This window comes from Cynara cardunculus (assembly GCF_001531365.2).
Source record: "Cynara cardunculus var. scolymus isolate 2C chromosome LG 12, CcrdV1, whole genome shotgun sequence".
In the NCBI taxonomy this organism is placed as follows: domain Eukaryota; kingdom Viridiplantae; phylum Streptophyta; class Magnoliopsida; order Asterales; family Asteraceae; genus Cynara; species Cynara cardunculus.
The window spans coordinates 4,858,268-4,880,869 of NC_037539.1; the positions used below are offsets into that span (position 1 = coordinate 4,858,268).

Genomic DNA, 22,602 nt, shown 5'->3' on the forward strand with positions numbered 1-22,602 from the left:
ATATATATATATATATATATATATATATATATATATATGGGAGATCAAACGAGAACAAAGTCAGAATAAGAAAACATGAAAACGGTCAAATCACATGTGATTACAGAATACAGTCAACACAAGGGTGAGCGGACGACTTAGCCTATGACCTCAGGTCGCAGACGACTTGGCCCGTGACCTCAGGTCGCGGACGAAGTTACGTGAATCACATGTGATTTTACACATGATTTTAGTGTAAAATCACAAAGGATTTGTTCATTCTTGTGTTTTCTTATTTGGTTATTGTTCTTATTTGAGTCCAACTCTCTCTCTCTCTCTCGATATGTATATAACAATAAATGAATAGTGAAGTAAATAGGATTATACTACTAACGAGCTGAAACCTAAACCCATTAAAATAGTTAAGAGAACAAATTCATGGGCCTTTGGGTATTTTTCTCATAGGTCAATGGTTCTTGGCTGTTCTCTAGGGTCTTTGAGATTAGTCAATATGCGTATAAACTGGAAGCCTGGGACACAGACACCACAATTAGGAAAAATCAAATTCATGGGTGGATTTTATATATTGTAAATTAAATTAGTGTATTAAATATAAGAAAATTTGGTTTTTATCAATAACTAATGACTTTAACACGTAACAAACAATTTGTTTGATACATTTGGATTACGTAAAACATTGAAATGAAACAAGTCGACCAATGAGAAATCTTAATGAAGCTAAACTACAGTTTACCATCAAAAGTCTGTAATTGGTTTGTTTTTATTTATATGATATTTTGTTTTAACAATTTCTACTTTCATCCTTGTTCTGAATGTCTACAAGGGAGTGAATGCCACACCTGATAGAAAAGAACCAATTGTGGGTGGGATATAGTGGTAGATCCAGAAACTTTTATAATTGGGGGCACACTTAAGGGTGTAGAAAAAAAAATTCAAAACCAAATAATTCATCCGGATGAAAACGGTTTTGGGTTTTCCTTTTCAGCTTAAACAGTTGGATTAACTGAATAAAGATAACTTATTCACGTCGATTTTCAATTAACTTTTTTTATTAACTTGGATATACAACCCGCTATGCGAGCCGACTAATCTCAGGATGACCACTTGTTTTGCAGATAGCATGAAATCACCGCATTTGAACCTCCGTGGCCACAAGAGGATTTTTGTTTCTCATTGGATTTGAACCTGAGATCTCCTGGTACTTTTGACCTTTGGAGTCAAGCTCAAACCAATCAGGCACCATCCTTGTGGTTGACTTTTTACCAATTCATCGAGGTGTATAATTTTTATATTCTATATTTAGAACGAAAATATCAGTGTGTGCTGCAAATTGACCAATTACCAATCAGGATATCAAGTTGAGGGCCCTTGTCTTGTTCTTGTTGGACGCTCAATAGGAAAATTCACTAAACAAATCTCTGTATAGGCTTTTTTTTTAAAAGAATTGGTGGGTTTGTTGGGGGCCTAGGACCCCTACCACCATGCACTAGATCCGCCCCTGGTGGGATACATTGAAAGGCAAAATATACAAAAATATCCTCATATCAACAAAGAACCCATCATTGTCTCGATTGTACTAACTTACAAATACATCCGATATCAATGACCCATGCTTGGAATGTGTCACTAGATCTCAATTCTAAAAGCTATACATACAACAACGAGCACAGTTGTATGCTTTCCCATAGCCTCTCTACATTCTAGACCCTATTAGTACCAAGCTTGAAACGTTGTACGTTAATTATTTAAGAGTGTGCTATAAAAAAGCTAGTATAACAATATATTTTATTAAGTCATTTATGGTATAATATTAGTATATCATTTAGGAATTTGTTTAATAAATATATAACATAACTTTGTCTATTTGAGACATTTAGCTTTATATAAAACACATAATTGTTGGTCTTATAACTTAAAAGTCCTATTAAATATTTAATTGGAACGAATATGGACGTCCTAACATACCAATTAACGTGTTTTCTATTCACATGGTCTTTATTTGTATTTTGACGTCGATTATGTGTTAAACAACAATATACTGATTATTTCTTCCTTTGCATATTTAACACTAATTCTTTATTCACGTCGACTTTTTCTCATAATTTAAAATGATTTACCAGTTTGAAAAATTACAAATAAATTATCTAATAAGACAACTGATGAATATAGGAGAAAATCTACTGATTAACATAATCAAATTGCATATAGAAAAGAAACAGATAAAGAGTTTTGATCAACCAAAATTAAAGATAAGCTAACTTGATTCTTTGATAGCCGGAAAAGTAAAATCCGGCAAAGGGGAAACCCGTGGTGACCTCGGAGATCTTGGAGGGAACTCCGAAACTTGATGCCCATCGTAATCATAAAATATAACCCCAGAAAACTCCGGTGGTTGACACTTCTCTCCCATCAATATCTCTTTCTGCCATAAACCACCTTCTCCAAACCCTTCCTCCACCGCCTTACCACCACCACCGCCATGGCCGCCACCGCCTTTTTTATGGTTGACAACTAACGAATTCATCGCCTTATTGCTTATGGTGGTGATCAATTGCTTTGGAGACCTCAACGGCGATCTTGGTGCAAACTTTTCTTGATAATGATCCTCCTCACTTGAATCAAACCTCTTATCAGTATGACCACTTATGGTGGTGATCAATTGCTTTGGAGACCTCAACGGCGATCTTGGTGGAAACTTTTCTTGATAATGATCCTCCTCACTTGAATCAAACCTCTTATCAGTACGACCAAAGGAGCCATCTTTATTTGCTTCTTTTCTTGAAACCCGCCTCGTATGGTTGGCGCATAGTGCGACCACAGCAGACGCGATGAAAAATAAGCCAATTCCTAGCGGAATAGAGTCGGTATGGTGGTCTGAGACATTTAGGAGACTTGAACGTACCATTTTGGTTGATATGAGAATGATGATAGGGTAGAAGAAAGAAATATATGGATGGCAAATCTTGTTGCTTTGGTGTATAAATAGAGAGTTGGTGGATTACATGCATTTAATTTTCTTAGAAAGTAGAGGGGAGAAGATGTTGAACTTTTAGCAGTAGGATTATTAAATGTGTTTAGATATATATGAAATATATTTTACAAAAAATACACCCTTCACAAAAATGGTTGCATCATTAATGACATAAATTATTGAAGTTATTAATAAATTTATATTCTAAAGAGTATATTTTGATTTAATATAAAGATTTTTATTCTTTAATTTTATTGTAAACAATTACTAAACAATTATATTTTATTTTGTACTGTATCATGAAAGTCTCTTAATCATTTTATACAAAACCATTCAGCAACTGTCAAACAACCTCTAAGTAAAAGATTCAATTAACCAATTGTATTAATTCTGCCTTTTAATGTATTTTGTGTTTTAAAAATAAACAAACAAATAGGTAATTTTAACATGAAAAATAATTTAAAATAAAATTTTATCTTTTTTAAATGTAAATGGTGGTGGGTTGAGTCAATCCTTTTTTTATTGATGTTGTTGTTGACTTTGCTCATAGTCTGACCAAGTCTTCTCAAGTTGGACACAAACCAACTTTGGGTTTTGGTCAAAAGTCAAAAGCTTGTTGAAGTAGACCTTATTCTTGACCAATTCCATAACCATCTTTTTCTCTTCTGAGATTTTTAATTGGAAGCAATTTCAATAGTTTAATAAGTGATCTCAAGAGCATCTTTTTATTTAACTAGAAGATTGATATCTGATTGGTTTGAGCTCGGCTCCAAAGATCAAATATACCAGAAGGTCACAGGTTTAAATCCGATAAGGAATAATTTTTTTTTTGTGGCCACGAAGGTTTAAATGCGATGACTCCGGGCTATCTGCAAAGCAGGTGGTCGCCCTGAGATTAGTCGACTCGTATAACGGATTGAATATCCAGGTTAATAAAAAAAATTACGTTATTTTAGAAAATTTAAAATTTAAAAAAACTGTTTTAATAGCTATGTTAAACTCTTTTAAAAAAAAAAAAGAAAGAGAATTGAAAAATCTTTAAATTTAAAAGAATATAACGTACATGTTGGAGATGTTCTTAACGTCTTTAAATTATCTAAAAAATGTTTAAATTACTAAACATACACATCTAAACAAAATACCTGATATCAAATTAATTTGAATGATGATCCACATATATAGGTATTTATATCACTCGAATGATAGATATTCTCTCGGTATAAAACACATATTATTAATAGCAGTTATTAATACTGTTTGATAATTGAGATCAGTAGAGTTTTAGGGTTTTGGTATGGTTGAATCCCCACCAAACCAATGAAGAGTTGATTTTACAATGTTTGGTCGGCATCCAAAATAAAAACAAGATACATTTTCCTTCACCACATAATGGAAGAATTAAAAGAAAAAGGTCAAACAATTTATGGTGTAAAACCATTAAAATTTATTATTTTAAATGATTAATAAACTATTTTTTTAATAAAAAATCATTAAATATGCTTATTTTAAATGATTGAGACCATAATTTTTTTTTTAATAAATAAGCTATCGAACTTTTACTAGTTGGTTACCTGTAACTTCTTTTGGGTTGAAATAACGTAAGCAACCAATTTCTAAAATGCGATGATGTATTAATTAAAAAATTGTTCAGAAACTTAATCATTCAAAATAATAAAAGAAAATTGTTTTTTGACTCGAAAAAATTAGTGGTTTTATATGGAGAGGGGTATTTGGAGTTCTCAACTTGTCCTAAAAGAGCGATACGTATGGAAGATTGGTGCGGGGAATTCGATCCGTGTATGGAAGGACCCATGGCTACGAGACGAGCGAAGGATGGGGATAGAAACTCCAATGAAGGAGGATCTACAAGATTTGTGAGTAAGCGACCTTTTCAAGCCTAATACCCTTGAGTGGAATGCGGCGACATTTTTTCAACAACTTTTCTAACAACTTTTCTAACAACTTTTCTTACCAAGGGACGTGAAAGAGATTTATAAACTACCACCAAGGAGAAATGTGAATGATAAGATTATTTGGCATGGGAGTTCAAATGGAGATTACACGGTCAAAAGTGGGTATCAGTTGGCTACAGAGGTCTTGAAATAGAACTGTGATTAGGGGAATTGGTTGAAGATCTGCAATGCACAAGTCCCTCACAAAGTTAGGAGTTTGGTTTAGAGAGCGATTCGTAATGTGTTGCCAACCAGAGTGAACCTGCAATCTCGTGGAGTTATAATACCTTGCAACTGCATCTTATGGACTAACTGCAGTTCTTCGGGACGCCATGGAACCTTGGTGGCTGCCCGAACCTCTACATTAGTCAGTATCCCATTTGTTAAAGAATGTGAGGCCCTTGCTCTTTTGGAAGCTATGTCATGGACAACCGATATGGGGTATCATAGAGCTATTTTTTGAATCGGATGCCAAACAAGTTGTTACAACTATCAACTCCCTCGAAGATGACGATTCAGATTTTGGGGATATTAGCTCAAGGTGTCGCATGATACTTCTACAACATGACTCCTACTCTGTCTGTTTCACTAGACGACAAGCTAATGAGGTTGCTCATGCGTCTGCACAAGCTTCCCGTTTCTCTTCTTGTCCCGTCTTGATATGCTGAGTTCTTTGAATCACTCTTTTTATAATGTATGTCCTTTGGAAGTTCATCAATAGTAGCTTTATTTGTGTTACAAAAATTAAATGACTTCCATTAACAGTATGTCAAGTCAGACATGAGGTCATATTCGCAACATTTTTTATACTGAGTTTTAGAAAAAAACAATATTTTTTTATGTAAAATTTTAAATAAATTTATCCCTTGTAATCGTAAACTTTATGCTCATTACTTTGATTTAGGTCCATAATTTTGTTTTTTATAAACATATTTAACCAGACAAACCAAAGATTCTAAATTCTTCTTTATTCGAATCTCCCTAATTCCAAATTCTTCCATGAAATCCAAATCTCTCAATATCATTCCATCAAATCAAAACAATGAGATGGATGCCACATCGTTTGCTACATCAAAATGGAAACATGTTTTATGGTTAACTGGTAACCCACTAACCCATATACTTAAATGTTTGACATATCACATCCTAGATATCGAAATAAAGATTCTGAAATTACATTACTTAAAATAAAAATTTAACCAAAAAACGTTGCATTTTCGTAAAATTCACCATTTATCAAATTAAAGCTCAAACTTACAATAATATCCATTATAATTAAAATACAATTGGTTGAGACCAATCAAAACCCTAGCTTGAGTCGGTGATGAAAACAGAGATGAACTATCTCATGGTTAATATATGTGTTTAAATATTTTATTATCTTTTTTAATGTTGTCTCATGAGCATGCTTTGGTTTAGTTGTTGACAATTGCACCTACTTTAAGAATTAAATGCTCCCACATGCAATTAATTATATATTATACGATCAATGTATTTATTGATTAGCATTTAAAAATAATTCTTAATTACAGTTTTTCTATCTTTTATTATACTCATCTATCAAAATTAAATATAAAAAATCTAAAATTATTTACTTCAAAAACAAGTATAAAAATATGACAACTTTATGTTTTTTATATTAATAACAATCATAATTAAAGTATCATCTTTGTTTCAACTTAATTTATGTTCAACACGCTTTTTTGGATATGGGTCTCTTCTAAGTTCGTTTAAAGTTTGGGCAGGCTTAAGCTTTTTTTTGACTTAATTTTATTGGATCTATTCAGACTTTTTTAGGTTGGTCTGAGAGAGATTTCAAGCTTAAACTTTTTGTGTATCTCTATTCCCTCCCACCTTACCTACACCAAAACCGTCAGTATTCAAATAGTTTTGATATATCAAATTTGACTACAAAATAAATAAATTATCACTACAACAAAATCGAGTTTGTAGGACACTCCCAAATTGCAAATGTCCTAATAGACCTCTTTATAGGACTTAGTTTATAGGACAAAAAAAATAAAGTGTCCTATCTAATGGTGTTGTATTAAGTCTATATGACATTTTTGGACGTCGTAATAAGTTTTTTAGAACACTTTTAATATAAAGTGTTCTATTATCAACTTTATAGGACACTTAGGACAATTTCTCAAAAGTGTCCTATAAAGTTGTTAATGCGACACTTTGTATTAAAAATGTCCTTAAAAACTTGTTAAGACGCCCAAAAGCGTCGTATACACTTATTACAACATCTTTAGATATGACGCTTTATGTTTTGGTCCTATAAATTAAGTCATATAAAGCGGTCTATTGAGACACTTAGAGATTATGGGTGTCCTATAAACTCAATTTTGTTATAATTTATTCAACTAACTTAGTAAAAAATAACAAATGAAAGTCTCCATCAGCTGTCTAAGTGACACCACAAAAGCTCTAATATAAACTCAACATAACATTATTATTTAATTAAAACACAAATCAATTGTTATTTAATGTAAAATTGACCAAATTAAAAACCTAATAAAACATAAGTTGTTTTTTTTACGGACTGTCCAAAAAATATATGGTTTTATTGATTGAATAATATCAAATTACTTAACTACAATAATAAATCAGTAAGCAATATATAATAAACACTATTTTAATAAATAAAAAAGTTGACTAAACATTATTTTAATAAATTAACAACACAATAATATAATTTTTTAAACGGTAAACTGAATTGTTCAATTCAATATGTTAACTAAATAATAATTTAAATATTTTTTTTGACAGCCAAAAATTTGAAAATTGATTATTACAAGGGTGGATTATGTGGTAAGAATGTGCTTGGTGTCTAAATATGATTGAATAGAAGATAATAAGATAAGACAAAATAGTTGTTGAACATTAGATAAGATAAAATTAGACATGACAAAACAGATAAAATGACCAATTACCCTTGATGAGTTGTTTATTTATTTTAATTTTTTATGTAATTTATTAAATTATATAAAATAAATATTTTTATAATAAAATATATCATTAAATTTTTTTCATCAAAAACGATTAAAATAAAACCAAAATAAAAGTTCATGTAGCTTCTCATATTTATGTTATAGATTTTCTATATTATTTTATTATTATTAACATATAATAAATTACATAAATTAATCAAATATAGAAACTATATAAAAATAATATTTTGAGAAGAGTAAAGTGAAAGTTTAAAAAGCATAGGATACAATGAATAAAATTTAAATAATAAATAAAATATAAAAAGGAAGACGTATTTGATGTGTTAGAAAAGAAATAAATTTTATTTTAAGGTCATATTAGGGAAAATATAAGTCTGTCTCACCTTGTTCCATGGATGGGGATGAAACAAGTCTGTTCCACTTTATTCCATTATATTTATGTCTATTCCACATAAAAATCCTACCAAATATGGAACATTATATGAAACAATCATCCTATTAAGTTATGTTATACCATACACCATAAGGGATAGTGAGGAGTTTAGGGATTAAATTATAGTTATGTTATACCGGATAAATTGTTGCATATGATATCGTTTAAATGGACTAAAATCTTATAAGGTAAGGTAAGCAAGGATGCTAAATTTTACTGATAAGTATTTACCAAGTAAGTATTTCGTTAAACAACCCTTACTCTAATTCATGTATGCTATGATGTTAAGAATGGTTTGTGCAAATTTGATACATATTTAATGGTTAGAAACATGATACAATACATAATAGAGTTTATATGTTCAAGTCTGTACAATGACTTGAAATTATGAAATTGGTGTTAATATAAAATAAACTCAACCAACTATTTAGGTGATTATAAGTCTCTTAGCTTGTATTTCAAAAGCATTATTATTGGTGATTGACATAGGGAAGGGTAAGAGGCTGTTTGGCAGTTGCTGAATGGTTTGGTGCAGAATGGTTAAGTGGTCAGAATGGTTAAGAGGGYCAGAATGRTTAAGTRCTGAATGAAATAATGTTGTTTGGTAACTGTTCTCTGAATGACAATAAATTATCATTTTAACTCTCTGTTTTGAATACCAAAAGACCTTCCATCCATGTCATCTTCTCGATGTGGGTTTCGACACAGAAGACAAAATATTCAATGTTTTTGACCAGAAAACACCCAAATCCGCCATGGATGTCAACCGAGAACTCAAAATTCCGAAAGTTTCATCGGAGAAATCAGGTAATTTCATGGTGCAAGTCGAGTTCATCTATTCCAAAAACGCAAAAACATGTTTAAGGTACGAATTATGTAAGCATTTTGAGGTAATAAAAATAGAAACTTTAATTTTCTCTCTAAACCCCATCTAACAAGAGAATGATGAATGTTCACCATTGCAACAGCTGTAAATCTTGAAATTTTTTCTTGATTTCCAAACCCATTTTTGTCACGGAGAAGCTTATTCGATACCACAATGGAGTTTACGTTTGTGATCAGTTTCTTTTTCAATGTCGATTTGCAGGCATACCTTTGACCGGAATTTGGACAGCCGGCTCCGGAGATGCCCATTTGGTTTTACTACTACATAGACCTATTTGTGTGGATGGAAAGGGGAAGAAAATGGTGGAGATTAGGAGATGATGAGAAGGGGAAGTCAAAAGGGATTTAATAATATAAGTTGCAGAAGAGGATGAATGAACGTGGTGAGGTGGAGGAATTAAAAAAGAGAGAAGAAGGGAAGAAGGGAAGAAGGTGTGAAGGAAGAAACGCTGTGGGAAGGTGAAGGGTAAATAAGGAAGAAAATGGATCTGAACCATTAGGCAAGCCCTTACATGCTAAATCGTTAAGAGATGATTGTCACCATTAAGAGGTTCAATTTTTTATGCCAAACAACTCCAACCTCTTACCGATTAAGAGGTTCCTTCTTAATGTCACCATTAAGAGGTTACCAAACAGCCCCTAAGACGTAGACCATTATACTTATCACTTTATGGTGATGTAATGAACTTTATTTATTTTACTTAACTACTAGAAAACAGAGTATCAACGAGTGTTATTAGCAATGGAAAAAATATGTCGCTGATCAGTGAGGGATAGGCCAAAAACCAATCCGTCACTAATCCGTTGTTGATTAACGACGGATTTACGAGATAATTAGTTTATGGCCTATTCGTTGCTGATAAGCGAGAGTGTTGTTGTCTCTTGGAGCAAATTTTGACCGGCCACTACACCGCCTTGATGTGAAGAATGTTTCCATGCATAGTTTCTATATATTCATTTGCTTCCCTTTTACTATTTGTCTATCTATTTTATAAAACAAAATAGAAAATCTGTTAAAAAATAAAAATTCAGTTTTTTTTTATTTTAAAAAATCAGTTGAATATTTACCAACTGAAGTCTTATTTATTCAGTTATATATTGTAAAACCGCTTCATATTCTTGCAACTGAATATCTCCACCCACAATCGTCGCTTTTTTGATGGTTTTTTCTGCGAAAACCTCCGGATAACTGGTGCCAAATCGTCGCCCCTTTCCTTATTCTTCAGGCATTTCATCTTCCAATTCTTCACAAACTTCAAAGATCAACAGGTAAATCCTAGACTAAATTTCTGTCATATCTTATGGATATGAAATTTTACTTCACTATCGATGTAAACCTGTCGATTCTCCATTGTTGGACCGCCCAATCTTTTTCTCCCAAGTACAAGAGCCCTAACGGGGGTTATTGATGTATCAAAAGTGCTCACAAAACACTTTGTAGTTTGTATCGACTGTAATGTGCATGTGGAATTTAATTTACTGTGAAGTAATTGGCAACTACATTTAACGTTACAAAAGTTCCGACACTGGATTGGTATTGTTGTAAGTTCGTAACAAGAATGTAAGTTAATCTTGCATCTGAAAAGTAGTAGGGTTAACTGGTAGTTCAAAATGTTTTCTAATTGTTCACAGAGGGAGTGTTCTTCTGTAATTCTAGTGTTAAATCTTAGTGGTATCATATTGTGAAATTATTCCAGATGTCTGGGGTGAGATTCTACCATGAGTTTCAGTTTCAGTTGAGTACCATGTCCATTCCAAAATTTGTAGTAGTTTCTGAAATTTAGTTGCAGAAATCATTTCTTGAATCCAAATGGTCAATAGACATGGATTCTTGCCTTATAATTTTGAAGACAAGGGGCTCTTGACTAAATCATTATCGCCTCTTACCGGGTAAGAGACGCTTACGCTTTTAGAGAATGGTGCTTATCAACAATAATATGGTACCATTTTGCACACCAAGAATCTTTCCCGAGGGTGATGACTCTTACCCAATAAGTGTTGGTAAACCTAAGAGTTCATTTATTGGTTCCATATATATTTTTAGGCTATTTAACAGTATGTACTTGTGTTCCTCCAATTTCTAGCATGTGGATCTGAATCTTTGATAATTTTGTCATCATCCAATTGTATTAATCTTTTATTTTAGAGCTTATGTCTGATGTTGGTATTTAATATCTATGTTATTTGGTTTATCAATTAAATTTTTGCAGCATTTTCCAAAAGTTCTAGGATGGATGTTAAAGACATAAAGGTTTACCTTCCGGATACGATGAACATCCTTCCTTCAAATATCATACAAACAATGCTGACTCTTCTGCCAATGCGAGATGCATTCAGGACAAGTATTCTGTCTCGGAACTGGAGGCATCACTGTGTAAACATTCCCAAACTCCAGTTTGACGATGAAATGTTTAAAGGATCGAATTGTAATAACTTATCCGTCACATGTAAACTCACACATGTTATCTACCCAATCCTGTTACTACACCGCGGTCCAATACTCGACTTCTCCCTCTGCATCTCCGAATTAAGTAGTTGTTATCAGATTGATCAGATAATATCTTACCTATCTAAGAAGTCTACAGTCAAGCAATTTACACTTTGCTTTCGGGTTGGTGACAACCACAAGTTACCCTCGTCGTTCTTTATGCTGCAGCAGTTAACGTGTCTAAAGCTCCAAAATTGTGCATTTCAACCGCCATCAACCTTTTGCGGATTTAGTAGGCTGACGAGCTTATACTTTCACAATGTCAGCATAACTTGTAAAGTTCTTCTACGCTTTATCGTCAATTGCCCATTACTTACGAGCTTCACTCTGGTAAACTCTAACAACCCATCCCAATGTTGATAAGAAAGTAGATATGTATGCTCCTTATAAGTTCAAAGTTGTGGGATATCAAAAACTTCTACCATGGTTTTAAGTTGAATTAGAAATTATAGGGCCAGTCTGCAGAAGGGATTGTGGCGTTACATAAATCAAACAAGAAATCATCATTTCAGAAAAAAAAGATCATATATTCAATTATTTTATAATGTAATTTGATGCAGATTGGAGATGAAAAACATCTTCTGGGATGTTGGAATTCTGGCTTTGTTGAGCTATTTGAGTGTTTACCGTTGATMGAATATCTGTATATGAGTTCCTATCCTGTTCAGGTAATGCATATTGGTCCAAGATTGTATCTCGATATCTCAGAACTTTAAACATAACTAGGCTTCCTAATCCATTTTTTCGTATTTTTGTTTAAAGTGCTTTGCTACAGGTGATATGCCACAAAAGCTTCCGACTTTGCTAGACCGCTTGAGAGTTCTTAATTTATCTAGACTGTGCTTTGCGAGAGAAGTTCAGTTACGTTCTGCTCTTCTTTTGGTTACGAGCTCCCCAAATATACAGAAAATTATAATGAAGGTAACATGAAATAAATTTTACAATGCAATACTCCCTAGTCCCTCCATCCTAAAATAAATGTCTACAATGAAAGAGGCACACAATTTAGAAATTTGCAATTATTATACTTTTTAATCAACTAAATTACAGTTTTACCCTTAATAATAGATGGATCAATGAAGTGCTCCAAATAAGGTAGAATTGGAAAATAGACGCTTGTTTAGAACAAGGATACTTATTCTGTGACAAACTAATAGAAATGTGGACATTTATTTCGGGACAGAGGGAGTAGCTATATGGTCCTCATTTATTTTGTGACTCAGCCACAAGTATATTTCTTTTCAATAGATGTACTATAACCAAAAAGAAGCTGTGTCACAAACTGCCATGAACCTGCTTGACCTGCAAGACTACTCGAACGTTAACTTGGATCATCTCCGTGAATTGGAGATAACAAACATGTCCAGCGTGAAGCCGGAATTGGACTTTGTGAAGCTTATCTTAGCAAAGTCACCGATGCTACAGAAAGTCGGAATAGTGCTCGACAACCAGGTTGCTGTTGCTAGCGAAGTTAAGATGCTAAGAGACTTGCTACAGTTTCAACGAGCATCAACCAAAGCAGAAATCGTATTTACGCGTCCATAACTTTCTGGTTCATCTTCGTTAGACTTGCAGTGACCTTGTCTTTTTGATGTTTTTTTGGGTTGTTTCTGTTATAAACCAAACCAACATGACGACCAATTTGGTTTTTACAATGTATGCAACAATTTATCTTATGCGTTAACTAGGTAAGACTATTGACCCTTATCATCGCTATTATCAGATAAGATTCTTGGTTTTACTATGTTTATACGGCTATTACCAGGTAAGATTCGTGGTTTTTACCATGTTCATCCAGTAACGTAAAATAATCCAATAAACGCTTATTAGGTAATTGTTTACTGAGCGGATCCTTAGAAAAATAAATTTGAATCTATTTAGGATGTCCAAATAAAAAATATTTAACAAAGAATGTCAGGTGACTTTGTTTCTTTATTTTCTTCTTTGAATTCACATGCCCATAGTTAGGGGTGTAAATGACTCGAGCTTTTAACGAGTTACTTGAGCTCGAGTCGATTTCGAACACCAACGCCCGACTTGACTCGTTGGAAAGCTCCATTATACTTGACGCATCGAGCCGAGCTGAGTTGAGCTGAGTCAATCGAATATACATGTTTTCAACCCAAACATTTTTATATGCTTACAAATTATATAATCAAACTATAAAAATTATCGAGTTTGAATAAATAAACGAGTTTATCAATACTAGGAGTTGTATGAAAAAGGTTAGCAGTTCCGGATTTCTTATGTGTTTCCAAGCCCCTTTGAGACCTCAAAAAATGAATCACCTGCTTCTTCCGAAGAGATCAAAGAATTTCTTGGGAATCCAACAAGATCCGTTCTGATCCCTCTGTCACCGCAGAATGAAAGGGATGATCTCGTAGTTTTTGGTCTTTGAAGATGCATGCTCCTTTGCATTTTGCAGAGAACTTGTTTTGTCAACTTGAAAGTTGAACCAAGGGAAAACCATACTTGAGGAACTTGCTTTAGATTATCAAATGTCGATGGTAAGACATAGTTTGCGGTCTTTGAATTTGTTTTTACAGATTATTGCAGCATGAATCTATGGATTATGACTAATTGAAATGGGTTTCTTTGCACCACTTTTCTTGTAGCTTGTTAATACGAGGGTCCATGTCACTTTGCCATGCCTCAAGAGTCTCACATTAGACGGACTAGATTTTGACCTTAACAACATGGTGTCGTGTGCTTGTGACCTTTTTAACGGCTCCCCGAATTGCAGACCCTTAAGATCGCAGTAAGTAGAATGCACCCGTATCGTATTTCTCATCGTAATCTGTTGTGCGTTTGAATACAATCATATTTTGTAGGCTTTATACGTAGCTCATTACTTGCTAAAAAAGATGGTTATTGCTCACAAAACAACTAGCAGTAGGTTTCGTTCGGAGTTGTTGAAGCTTGATCGAGCATCCCCAAATGCTAAAGTTCATTTCTATGAATATTAGTTGCTTAAACTTGATGTTCTGTTTTTTGGTTTTGTGAACTCGACAACAATTATGAAGATGGTTGTTTTGTGTTAATTTGGTTTATTCTCGATGTTTTTGTTCTTTGTATGTATTATGTGCATAACATTTATTTAACAACACTAGAAGAAAAGAGACTTATAGTTTTTAGCTATGGCTCTATTTTTGACAACAATAGGTTGGTCGCTGACTTAGTGTAGCGATCCATTGTGACAATTGATTGTATATTTTGGTGGGAAAACTGATTCATGCTTCAATCAAGGATAACAATCCTTATACTAGGGGTGATGGGACGAGAGACTCGGGTTGGGTTTGGACAGGGGGAAATGTAGGAAAAATTATGTGAGGGAAGAGTTGTTTGAAGGTGACATGACGGCACCATTGACGCTTACCGAGATAAGGTTTTGAGATGCGGTTGTAGGTGGTGGTGGTATTTGGGGGGGGGGGGTGGTGGTGTTGCGAGAGTACGAACGATTTTGATGATGACGATTAGCAACATGAACGGAAGAGGGAAATGAAGGTGGTTGGGCTTGATTTTTTTAGAGTAATTTCATGATTGATAAGCTTCTCATGAAGGGCTTCAAAGGTTATAAGAGAGTCACTAGCACGAACGACATCGTTGATGGGTTTGTAAGAATCATAGTCAAGGCCTTTGAGGACTTTGGCTATGATGTCTTCATTGTCCATGGGTTTACCCATGATAGATAGTTCATCGGTGCATGCTTTGATAGATTGCATGTATTCGGTGATGCTTTGGTTGGTTTTAGAGAGGGTGTCCAAACGATCTTTAATTTGGAGAAGGTGCCCACGGGAGGGGTTGGCGTAGGTAGTAGCGAGGGTGATCCAAACATCATGAGTGGTGGTGGTGTGAGCGACGAGAGGCATGATGGTAGGGGAGAGGGTACCAAGAAGGCTCCCGAAGATGAGTTTGTCTTGGCATTGCCAAGTTTGATAGGCCGGGTTGGATTCAGTTTTAGTGTCTTTTGTGATGGTTTCGAGTGGGCAACAGTGGGAGCCATCGACGAAAGTGAGTAGGTCATGGCCAAAGAGAATGGCCTGCATTTGAGATTTCCAAGATATATAGTTGGTAGGTGAAAGTTTGATGACGTTGGTGAAGTTAATTAGAACAAAAGATTTTGAAGGTTCATAGAGAAGTTAATTAGAACAAAAGATTTTGAAGGTTCATAGGAATTTGGAATGGTGTTGCTATTTCTTGCCATGATGAGAAATTGGTTGAGAAGAAAGAAAAAAAATTGATGAGGGCTCTGATACGATAAAAGAGAACAAAGACTTATTGATTTTATTAATACAATGGAGGCTATTTATGCATACATTTACAATTCATTTAGAGGGAAATAAATTAATATAATCAAAAGTAATTAATGAAAAAATATTCACAAAAATAATTATAAACAAATGAGATATTACAATAATAATACAAATGATCAAAATCAAGGATTGTTATCCATGATTGAAGCATGAATCATGGTAGAGATTTTATCCTTATCCGCCCTGTATTGTTGTTTTATGGGAAAACATTTTGACGTATGCGATGAAGTTTACGTCGTTGCAAATAGACCTCTGAGAAAGGTGGGAAAATATTACATGTGACGTAAATATTGCAATTTATTGCGATGGACTTGTAAAGAAAAACCTACATATGATATGTCCCAGTTAAGGAAAATCCCCATGCCAAATTGATGACCCTAACTAACCACATCGACATTGGAAGCGGCCGTGATTGAACAATTACTACCAAATTGACGAATGAACCACTGAGACGCATGAAATAATGGAGCAACGATTTCAACGGAGAAGTAGAAGCAGAAGGTTGCGATTTAAAGAGGGTTCGATTTGATAGAAATTCTTGACGGGAGAAAATTACATCCTAAGTAAATTACAAACGATTAGGATTTGGTAAAATGTAGGTTGATTGTGGAAGTGATTATGGAAAGTAAAGTAAGAGACAGAGAGAGCTGATTCAATATTTATTAAAAAGTAAATTAATAATTTCAAATTTAGTTTATTAATAATAATAAACATATAAAATAATTTTTATTATAAAAATAACGAGGGTGACGGTCGGTTCCAGTTTTGGGTACCCAATGGTTAACGGTACGAGTCCAAAGCTCTAATCTGACTAGGTTTTTGTTCGTATTATTATTTATTAAACCGAGTTTTTTGTCAGAAAATAGGTTATTTTAAAACAATTAAACATGTTTAACATATGAACGGGATATACGGATGATTGTTTCCTCCTATCAAAATACTATAATAAAACAAAATGGTTGTTTAATTGATCCTAATTATCCTCGTTAATCACATGATTTCCTAATTAACAACCTTTATAACTAACTCCTACTGTCTTTCCTCATCTGTCATCTCCCACCAACCTTATCCATGGATCCTAAGCCTGAAACTCCATCCCTCCCCCTAACTACCCGTTTCAAGATTTGGTTAGTTTCCACCGCCACCAACTTGGGAATCGGTCCCGGAGACACCATCGACCGCCGCTTTCGGGACCTTATCGATTTTAAGTCCCCCGCCAATTCAACACCCGTTGAAGGAGTCAAATCCTATGATGTTTCCATTGACCCTGGTCGTAGCCTATGGTTCCGTGTCTTCGTCCCCGAGGTAACTACCACCGGAAAATTGCCGCTGATCGTGTACTACCATGGTGGTGGGTATGCGTTTTACAGCCCTGAAAGCAGTCCTTTCGATGGATTATGCCGCCGATTTGCCCGTATGATTCCTGCCGTTGTTGTTTCCGCTAGTTATCGCTTGACTCCAGAAAACAGGTATCCCTCCCAGTATGACGATGGGATTGATGTCCTCAAGTTTCTTGACGACGACCAAAACCGGAAAAACTTGCCGGAGAATGCTGATCTGCAGCGTTGTTTTGTGGCCGGAGACAGCGCCGGCGGTAACCTTGCTCATCAAGTTTGTATTAGAGCTTCTCAAAACAAATTTCAGCAAATTAAGGTAGTTTGAATTGAATGGTTTTAGTTTCTAAATTTACCAATCATTTATGCCAATCCTTTGTTATCGAAGGTGATTGGACTGGTGGCACTACAACCGTTCTTCGGAGGAGAGGAACGAACAGCATCGGAGTTATCACCGGAAAATTCAAGAGGGCTAGCACTGAACCAAACAGATTTCTATTGGAGGGTGTTGAAGCCGGTGGATGAAGAATGGGATAGGGACAATGAGGTGATCAATGTGAGTGGGCCAAGGGCGGTGGACATCTCAGGGTTGGAGTTTCCGGCGACATTAGTGGTGGTGGGCGGCCGTGATATCCTTCAGGATTGGCAAAGAAAGTACCATGATTGGCTGAAGAAGTCAGGAAAAGAAGCACGTTTGGAGGAGTATCGATATATGTTTCATGGCTTCTATGCGTTTACAGAAGTGGATGAAGCCATGCATGTTATTTCTGTTGTCAAAGACTTTGTTCATAAGCAGATGAACACGGCTACTGAATAAGAATAAGATGAACAATTGTTGTCTTATCCAAATGGGTTTCCACGTTTTGTATATATACACATATGTATATATATATATATATATATATATATAGGTCTGTACCATTACTATATATAGATTGAAATGAAGTTGTAACATGTGTGTATGTATGCTATATTATAAAATATTTGATAAAAACTTTTAAAAATTATTTTTTATGCATTAAGAATCGTATATTGATACATATTACTTAAAATTCAAGATTACAAGTAAATTATGCATAAGTACAACTTATAAAAGCTCCATATTTGAATTCGTGTAACTAATTGCGGATAAACATAATCAAATAAATGATAAACATCTCATTTTAAAATATCAAAAAATCTAAAATATAATTAGGATAATTATCGAGTTCTAACAAAATAATTAAATATTATATTTATAAATAAATTATATTATTAAACAAAATATAAATTACTTCGTTATTGAATCTAAACTAAATTACAATAAAAAAATTGAATTAAAAAATTATACAAAAATAGAAATTTTAAATAGTTAATTTGATGGTAATATCGATATATTTTTATCAAATTTTTATGATATCTTCAATTTTATATTTTGTTCAAAAATAAAAACATCATCACTTTTTTAATCACATAAGACCATATTATAACATCGACTGAGATAAAGAACAAAATAAAATATTAAAATCAAGATGTATTTTGCTGCATTGCACAAGTATTCTTCTAGTATCTACAAATAATAACGGATTTAAAAATTTTGATAAAGGGGCTGGAATTTGAAATTATAAAAAAGAGGGTCAAATGTAAATATATATTTTATAAAAATAAAGTTTATATTATAGAAAATAATATATTTGAAAATTTATGGAGACGGAGAGAGGGACAATTGTGGTTTGTGGATTCAGAACCATATATACCGTTGGGCTTGAAAAGCCCAAGAACTGCCCTTGGGCTTAAAGCCGGGTGATGTCCTGGGCCAGGCCTGCATATAAATATACACATACATACTACCTAACTACACGTACATAGTTGTGTAGAGGTAAACGAAAGGTTCAAACAAGAATATGATCAAATAAGAAAATAAAAGAATAAATCATGACCATCTAATAATCTAATCAATGGCTCAAAAAAGAAGGTGACATTTTGTGTATTTTGAGCAAATCGATGTCTTATAAAGATGTCTAATAAGGACTTTAGAGATAATGTTGTAACAAAAAGAACTTGGTAATTACGTTTGAATATAGAAAAAAGTCAAAGGATTGGAAATTTTCATAATCATCCATCGGAACAGTACCATCATTAAGTTGAAAAACGTTAGCAACAAACACCCACCATGTTAAGGCGTCTCCTTCCCCAAAGACGATTAAAAACCTTCACCAATCTCATGAACACAGTCTATCTTTATCCTTCTAGCATCCTAATTCCGTATTAGAACCATTTACTTTCATGTTTCCCACATTCTCTTCTAAAACATGTGTTTCTTACTAACTACGAGCCACAATACGGTGCTTTAGTTGGTGGTTGCAACATTGAACTTGGATAATTGTGTTCTGGATGCAGCTCAGTGTGGATGTTGATGATTGTCATAGAGGATATAAAGACGGTGGTTAGGCATGCATTACCTAAAGTGGGGATTTGGCATTCCATATGTTTTGCTAGTTATCTATGCTTTTTTTTTTCTTTAAATCTGCAAGATGTTTTCAAGGGAATACCACATGTTCGAGTTTTCAACTTTTGTTCCACTATAGTGATATGTTGGCATATGATATTGGATGCTTAAATAAGAATGTGGTACACAATATGGTCTTTTATGTTGTTAATCATATGTAATTTATAGTTGTTTGTTTTGTTAATCACAACTGACGATATAGCATAATACATATGATTCTGGTTTTTGTGTTGCTATTCATATGTGATTAATCTGTTGTGTGCATTATATTACATGGATTATATGTGATATATAAAAGTCCACATGTGATTCAAAGCGCAAAAACAATATTTAGATTTAAAAAATCGTAAAACAAATCACATGTGATATGTTGCAGATTACATGTGATTTAGAGCGTGAAAACAATATCATTGATACAAAAAAAAAATCATGAAAACAATCGATGAAGAAATGTTGAAAAATCACATGTGATATTTAGCATATCACATGTGATTCGAAGTATGGAAGCAAAGAAGTAAAAAATCAAGAAAAATCGTGAAAAAAATTATGAAATGATTGTAATTTAAAAACAAATAAATCCAATTAAGGATATAATGATATTTTTAAGAGATTTAAATAATTAATTAGATAATTTTTAACGTCAAATTTACCTTAATGCCCTTTTTAGCCTAATTTTAGCAAGTCGATTACAACCATAAGACTGGATGGGGTAGAAAGATGAGACTTATTCTCTTATTTTCTTATTTAGTTATAATTTTCGTTTGAACTTGACTCTAATTACATATACGCATACATGTATGTATAACATGCATCTATAATGTGTGTGTGAATTTTGTATGCATGTGTTTGTAAATGATATAGTTTTTAGATTTTTTTATAAAACCATCGGAAATCTACGAGTACGTATAAGATACCATAAGGTTAAAGAAATAATATAGATACAAAGAAACAGTTGAGTTTCAGTGAGAATGTAAGTATTATGATGAGGATGATAAGAAATAATCTTCACCCTTGAATCAATTCTAATTGAAGAGATTCAATAGATCAACAATAATGAAAAACACCAGATCAATTTTCTTTTAAAATGCAATTCATTAATTGATTTAAGATTAAAAGTGATCAAAAGTCAAATTCCTTCTTACATTTTTCACCTTAACTTCTATTCTCACACGATCATTCATCTAAAAAGAAATACATGAATATAAATAACTCGACACAAGAATATAAATATAGCTAGAAATATATGTATACGGAAAACTTACAAAAAAACTAATGAACACTCTAATAACTATTCATTTGTATGGTATGCACATGTGTATAAAAGTAGTTTGTCCGGTATGCAGGTGTGCTTAATATGCATTCATGCATAGAAACTAAAAAGAAAATCTTCAATTACATCTATGCACATGTGCATATCGTACCGATAAATTATTATCAAAGTATTCCTCAATTTTTTTTGTTTTTTAAGTGCTTTCCCGTAAACACCCCTCTCTCTCTCTCTCTCTCTCTCTCTCTCTCTCTCTATATATATATATATATATATATAGGGGCTGGTTCAAATAYTAACCAAGATTATCGTGTTAACTTTGTTAACCGATCTTGGTCGTTGATTTGAACATCCAACGGTTGTCATTTATTGAGACTAAAAATTTAATTATTTAATTAACATATTAATAAAAAATTAGGTTCACAATGGTTCAGAGGGTAGAATTATAAAAAGTGAATGATCTTAACGCATCCTATTTTGTCAGCCTATTCTGAAACTTCCAATCAATAAAGAAACCGTCAATTTCATCGATCAATATCTTAAATCAGTAGCTAGAAATTAGGTTCATAATCTTCATCAAACACAATGGAGGATTTGGAAGGATTACCAGACGACGGCATCCAGAAAAGATTGAAACATGTGTGTGAATCTAATGAACAATGTGTGAACCTAATGAACAATTGAAAAATTAGGTTCGTAATCTTTATCAAAACAATGTGTGAACTTAATGAACAATTGAAACATGTGTGTGAACCAAATGGACATATTGTGTGAACCAATTGAACACATATGTTCACGAGTGAACACATATGTCGACGTTTGAGTGAACATGTGCGTGAACGGTTCGATCATTTTCTTCACTTTCGGAATTCGAATTCCGAATGTATTCGTAGACGCTTTTAGCTTTTTCATTCTCATTGTCGTCGATCTGTTTTACTCTATGATTATCCATATTACTCGGACTATAACGGAATCTTTACAAAAGGGACTTTTTTGAAATTTACAATATTAAAACCATTGTAGGAAGAATGAAATGTAAAAATCAGTAAGATGAACAAATGTGAAACTTCATGTCATTATTACATGAAGATCAATTAGTGTAGTTTAAGATTTGTAACTCCCAATTAAAATGTTGGGGAGTTACATAAAAATGACAAATTACCTAAATACCCTTACATTTAATATGTGAGTTATATTTGAACCTAACTAAAAGATGGAACATGATTAGTTGATGTTGGTTAGCATAGTTAACACAAAAAAATGGGTTAGTATTTGAACCAACCTCTCTCTCTCTCTCTCTCTCTATATATATATATATATATATATATATATATATATATAACATTTACAGAGAGCATTGTAACGAAAACTTCGAACATATTGATTCTAGCTAGAAAACCAGAAGGTTGTGAATATTTGAAATTTGAAGTTTTGAACTTCAATACTTGTTAGATTGCTGACTCAACAAAATTTCTGGCAGAACCTGAAACATTTGCTGATAGTTTATCATCATG

The 22,602-nt window shown here is 33.3% G+C and overlaps 3 protein-coding genes across 3 annotated transcripts; 2 read left to right on the forward strand and 1 right to left on the reverse strand.

The window, feature by feature from the left end:
• Positions 1-2,254: 2,254 nt before the first annotated feature.
• Positions 2,255-2,905, reverse strand: LOC112522800. The gene has a single exon (XM_025132110.1). The coding sequence runs from the start codon at positions 2,903-2,905 to the stop codon at positions 2,255-2,257; it is 651 nt and encodes a 216-aa protein (XP_024987878.1).
• Positions 2,906-11,425: 8,520 nt separating this feature from the next.
• Positions 11,426-13,313, forward strand: LOC112523506 (F-box/FBD/LRR-repeat protein At1g13570-like). Its single transcript, XM_025133127.1, has 4 exons — positions 11,426-12,016; positions 12,247-12,354; positions 12,449-12,607; positions 12,935-13,313. Exons 1-4 carry the CDS (start codon positions 11,429-11,431, stop codon positions 13,229-13,231), a joined length of 1,152 nt encoding a protein of 383 aa, XP_024988895.1. The 5' UTR covers positions 11,426-11,428; the 3' UTR covers positions 13,232-13,313.
• Positions 13,314-17,070: 3,757 nt separating this feature from the next.
• LOC112522803 (probable carboxylesterase 18) lies at positions 17,071-18,150 on the forward strand. Its single transcript, XM_025132113.1, has 2 exons — positions 17,071-17,652; positions 17,722-18,150. The coding sequence occupies exons 1-2, from the start codon at positions 17,071-17,073 to the stop codon at positions 18,148-18,150; spliced, it is 1,011 nt and encodes a 336-aa protein (XP_024987881.1).
• The last annotated feature ends 4,452 nt before the right edge of the window (positions 18,151-22,602 follow it).

Excerpts from the sequence above, each read along its gene's own strand:
- LOC112522803 (XM_025132113.1), top strand. The coding sequence starts at position 17,071 with ATGGATCCTAAGCCTGAAACTCCATCCCTCCCCCTAACTACCCGTTTC. Across the intron at positions 17,653-17,721 it reads ACAAATTTCAGCAAATTAAG|GTGATTGGACTGGTGGCACT; the intron begins GTAGTTTGAATT and ends TTGTTATCGAAG.
- LOC112522800 (XM_025132110.1), bottom strand. The coding sequence starts at position 2,905 with ATGGTACGTTCAAGTCTCCTAAATGTCTCAGACCACCATACCGACTCT.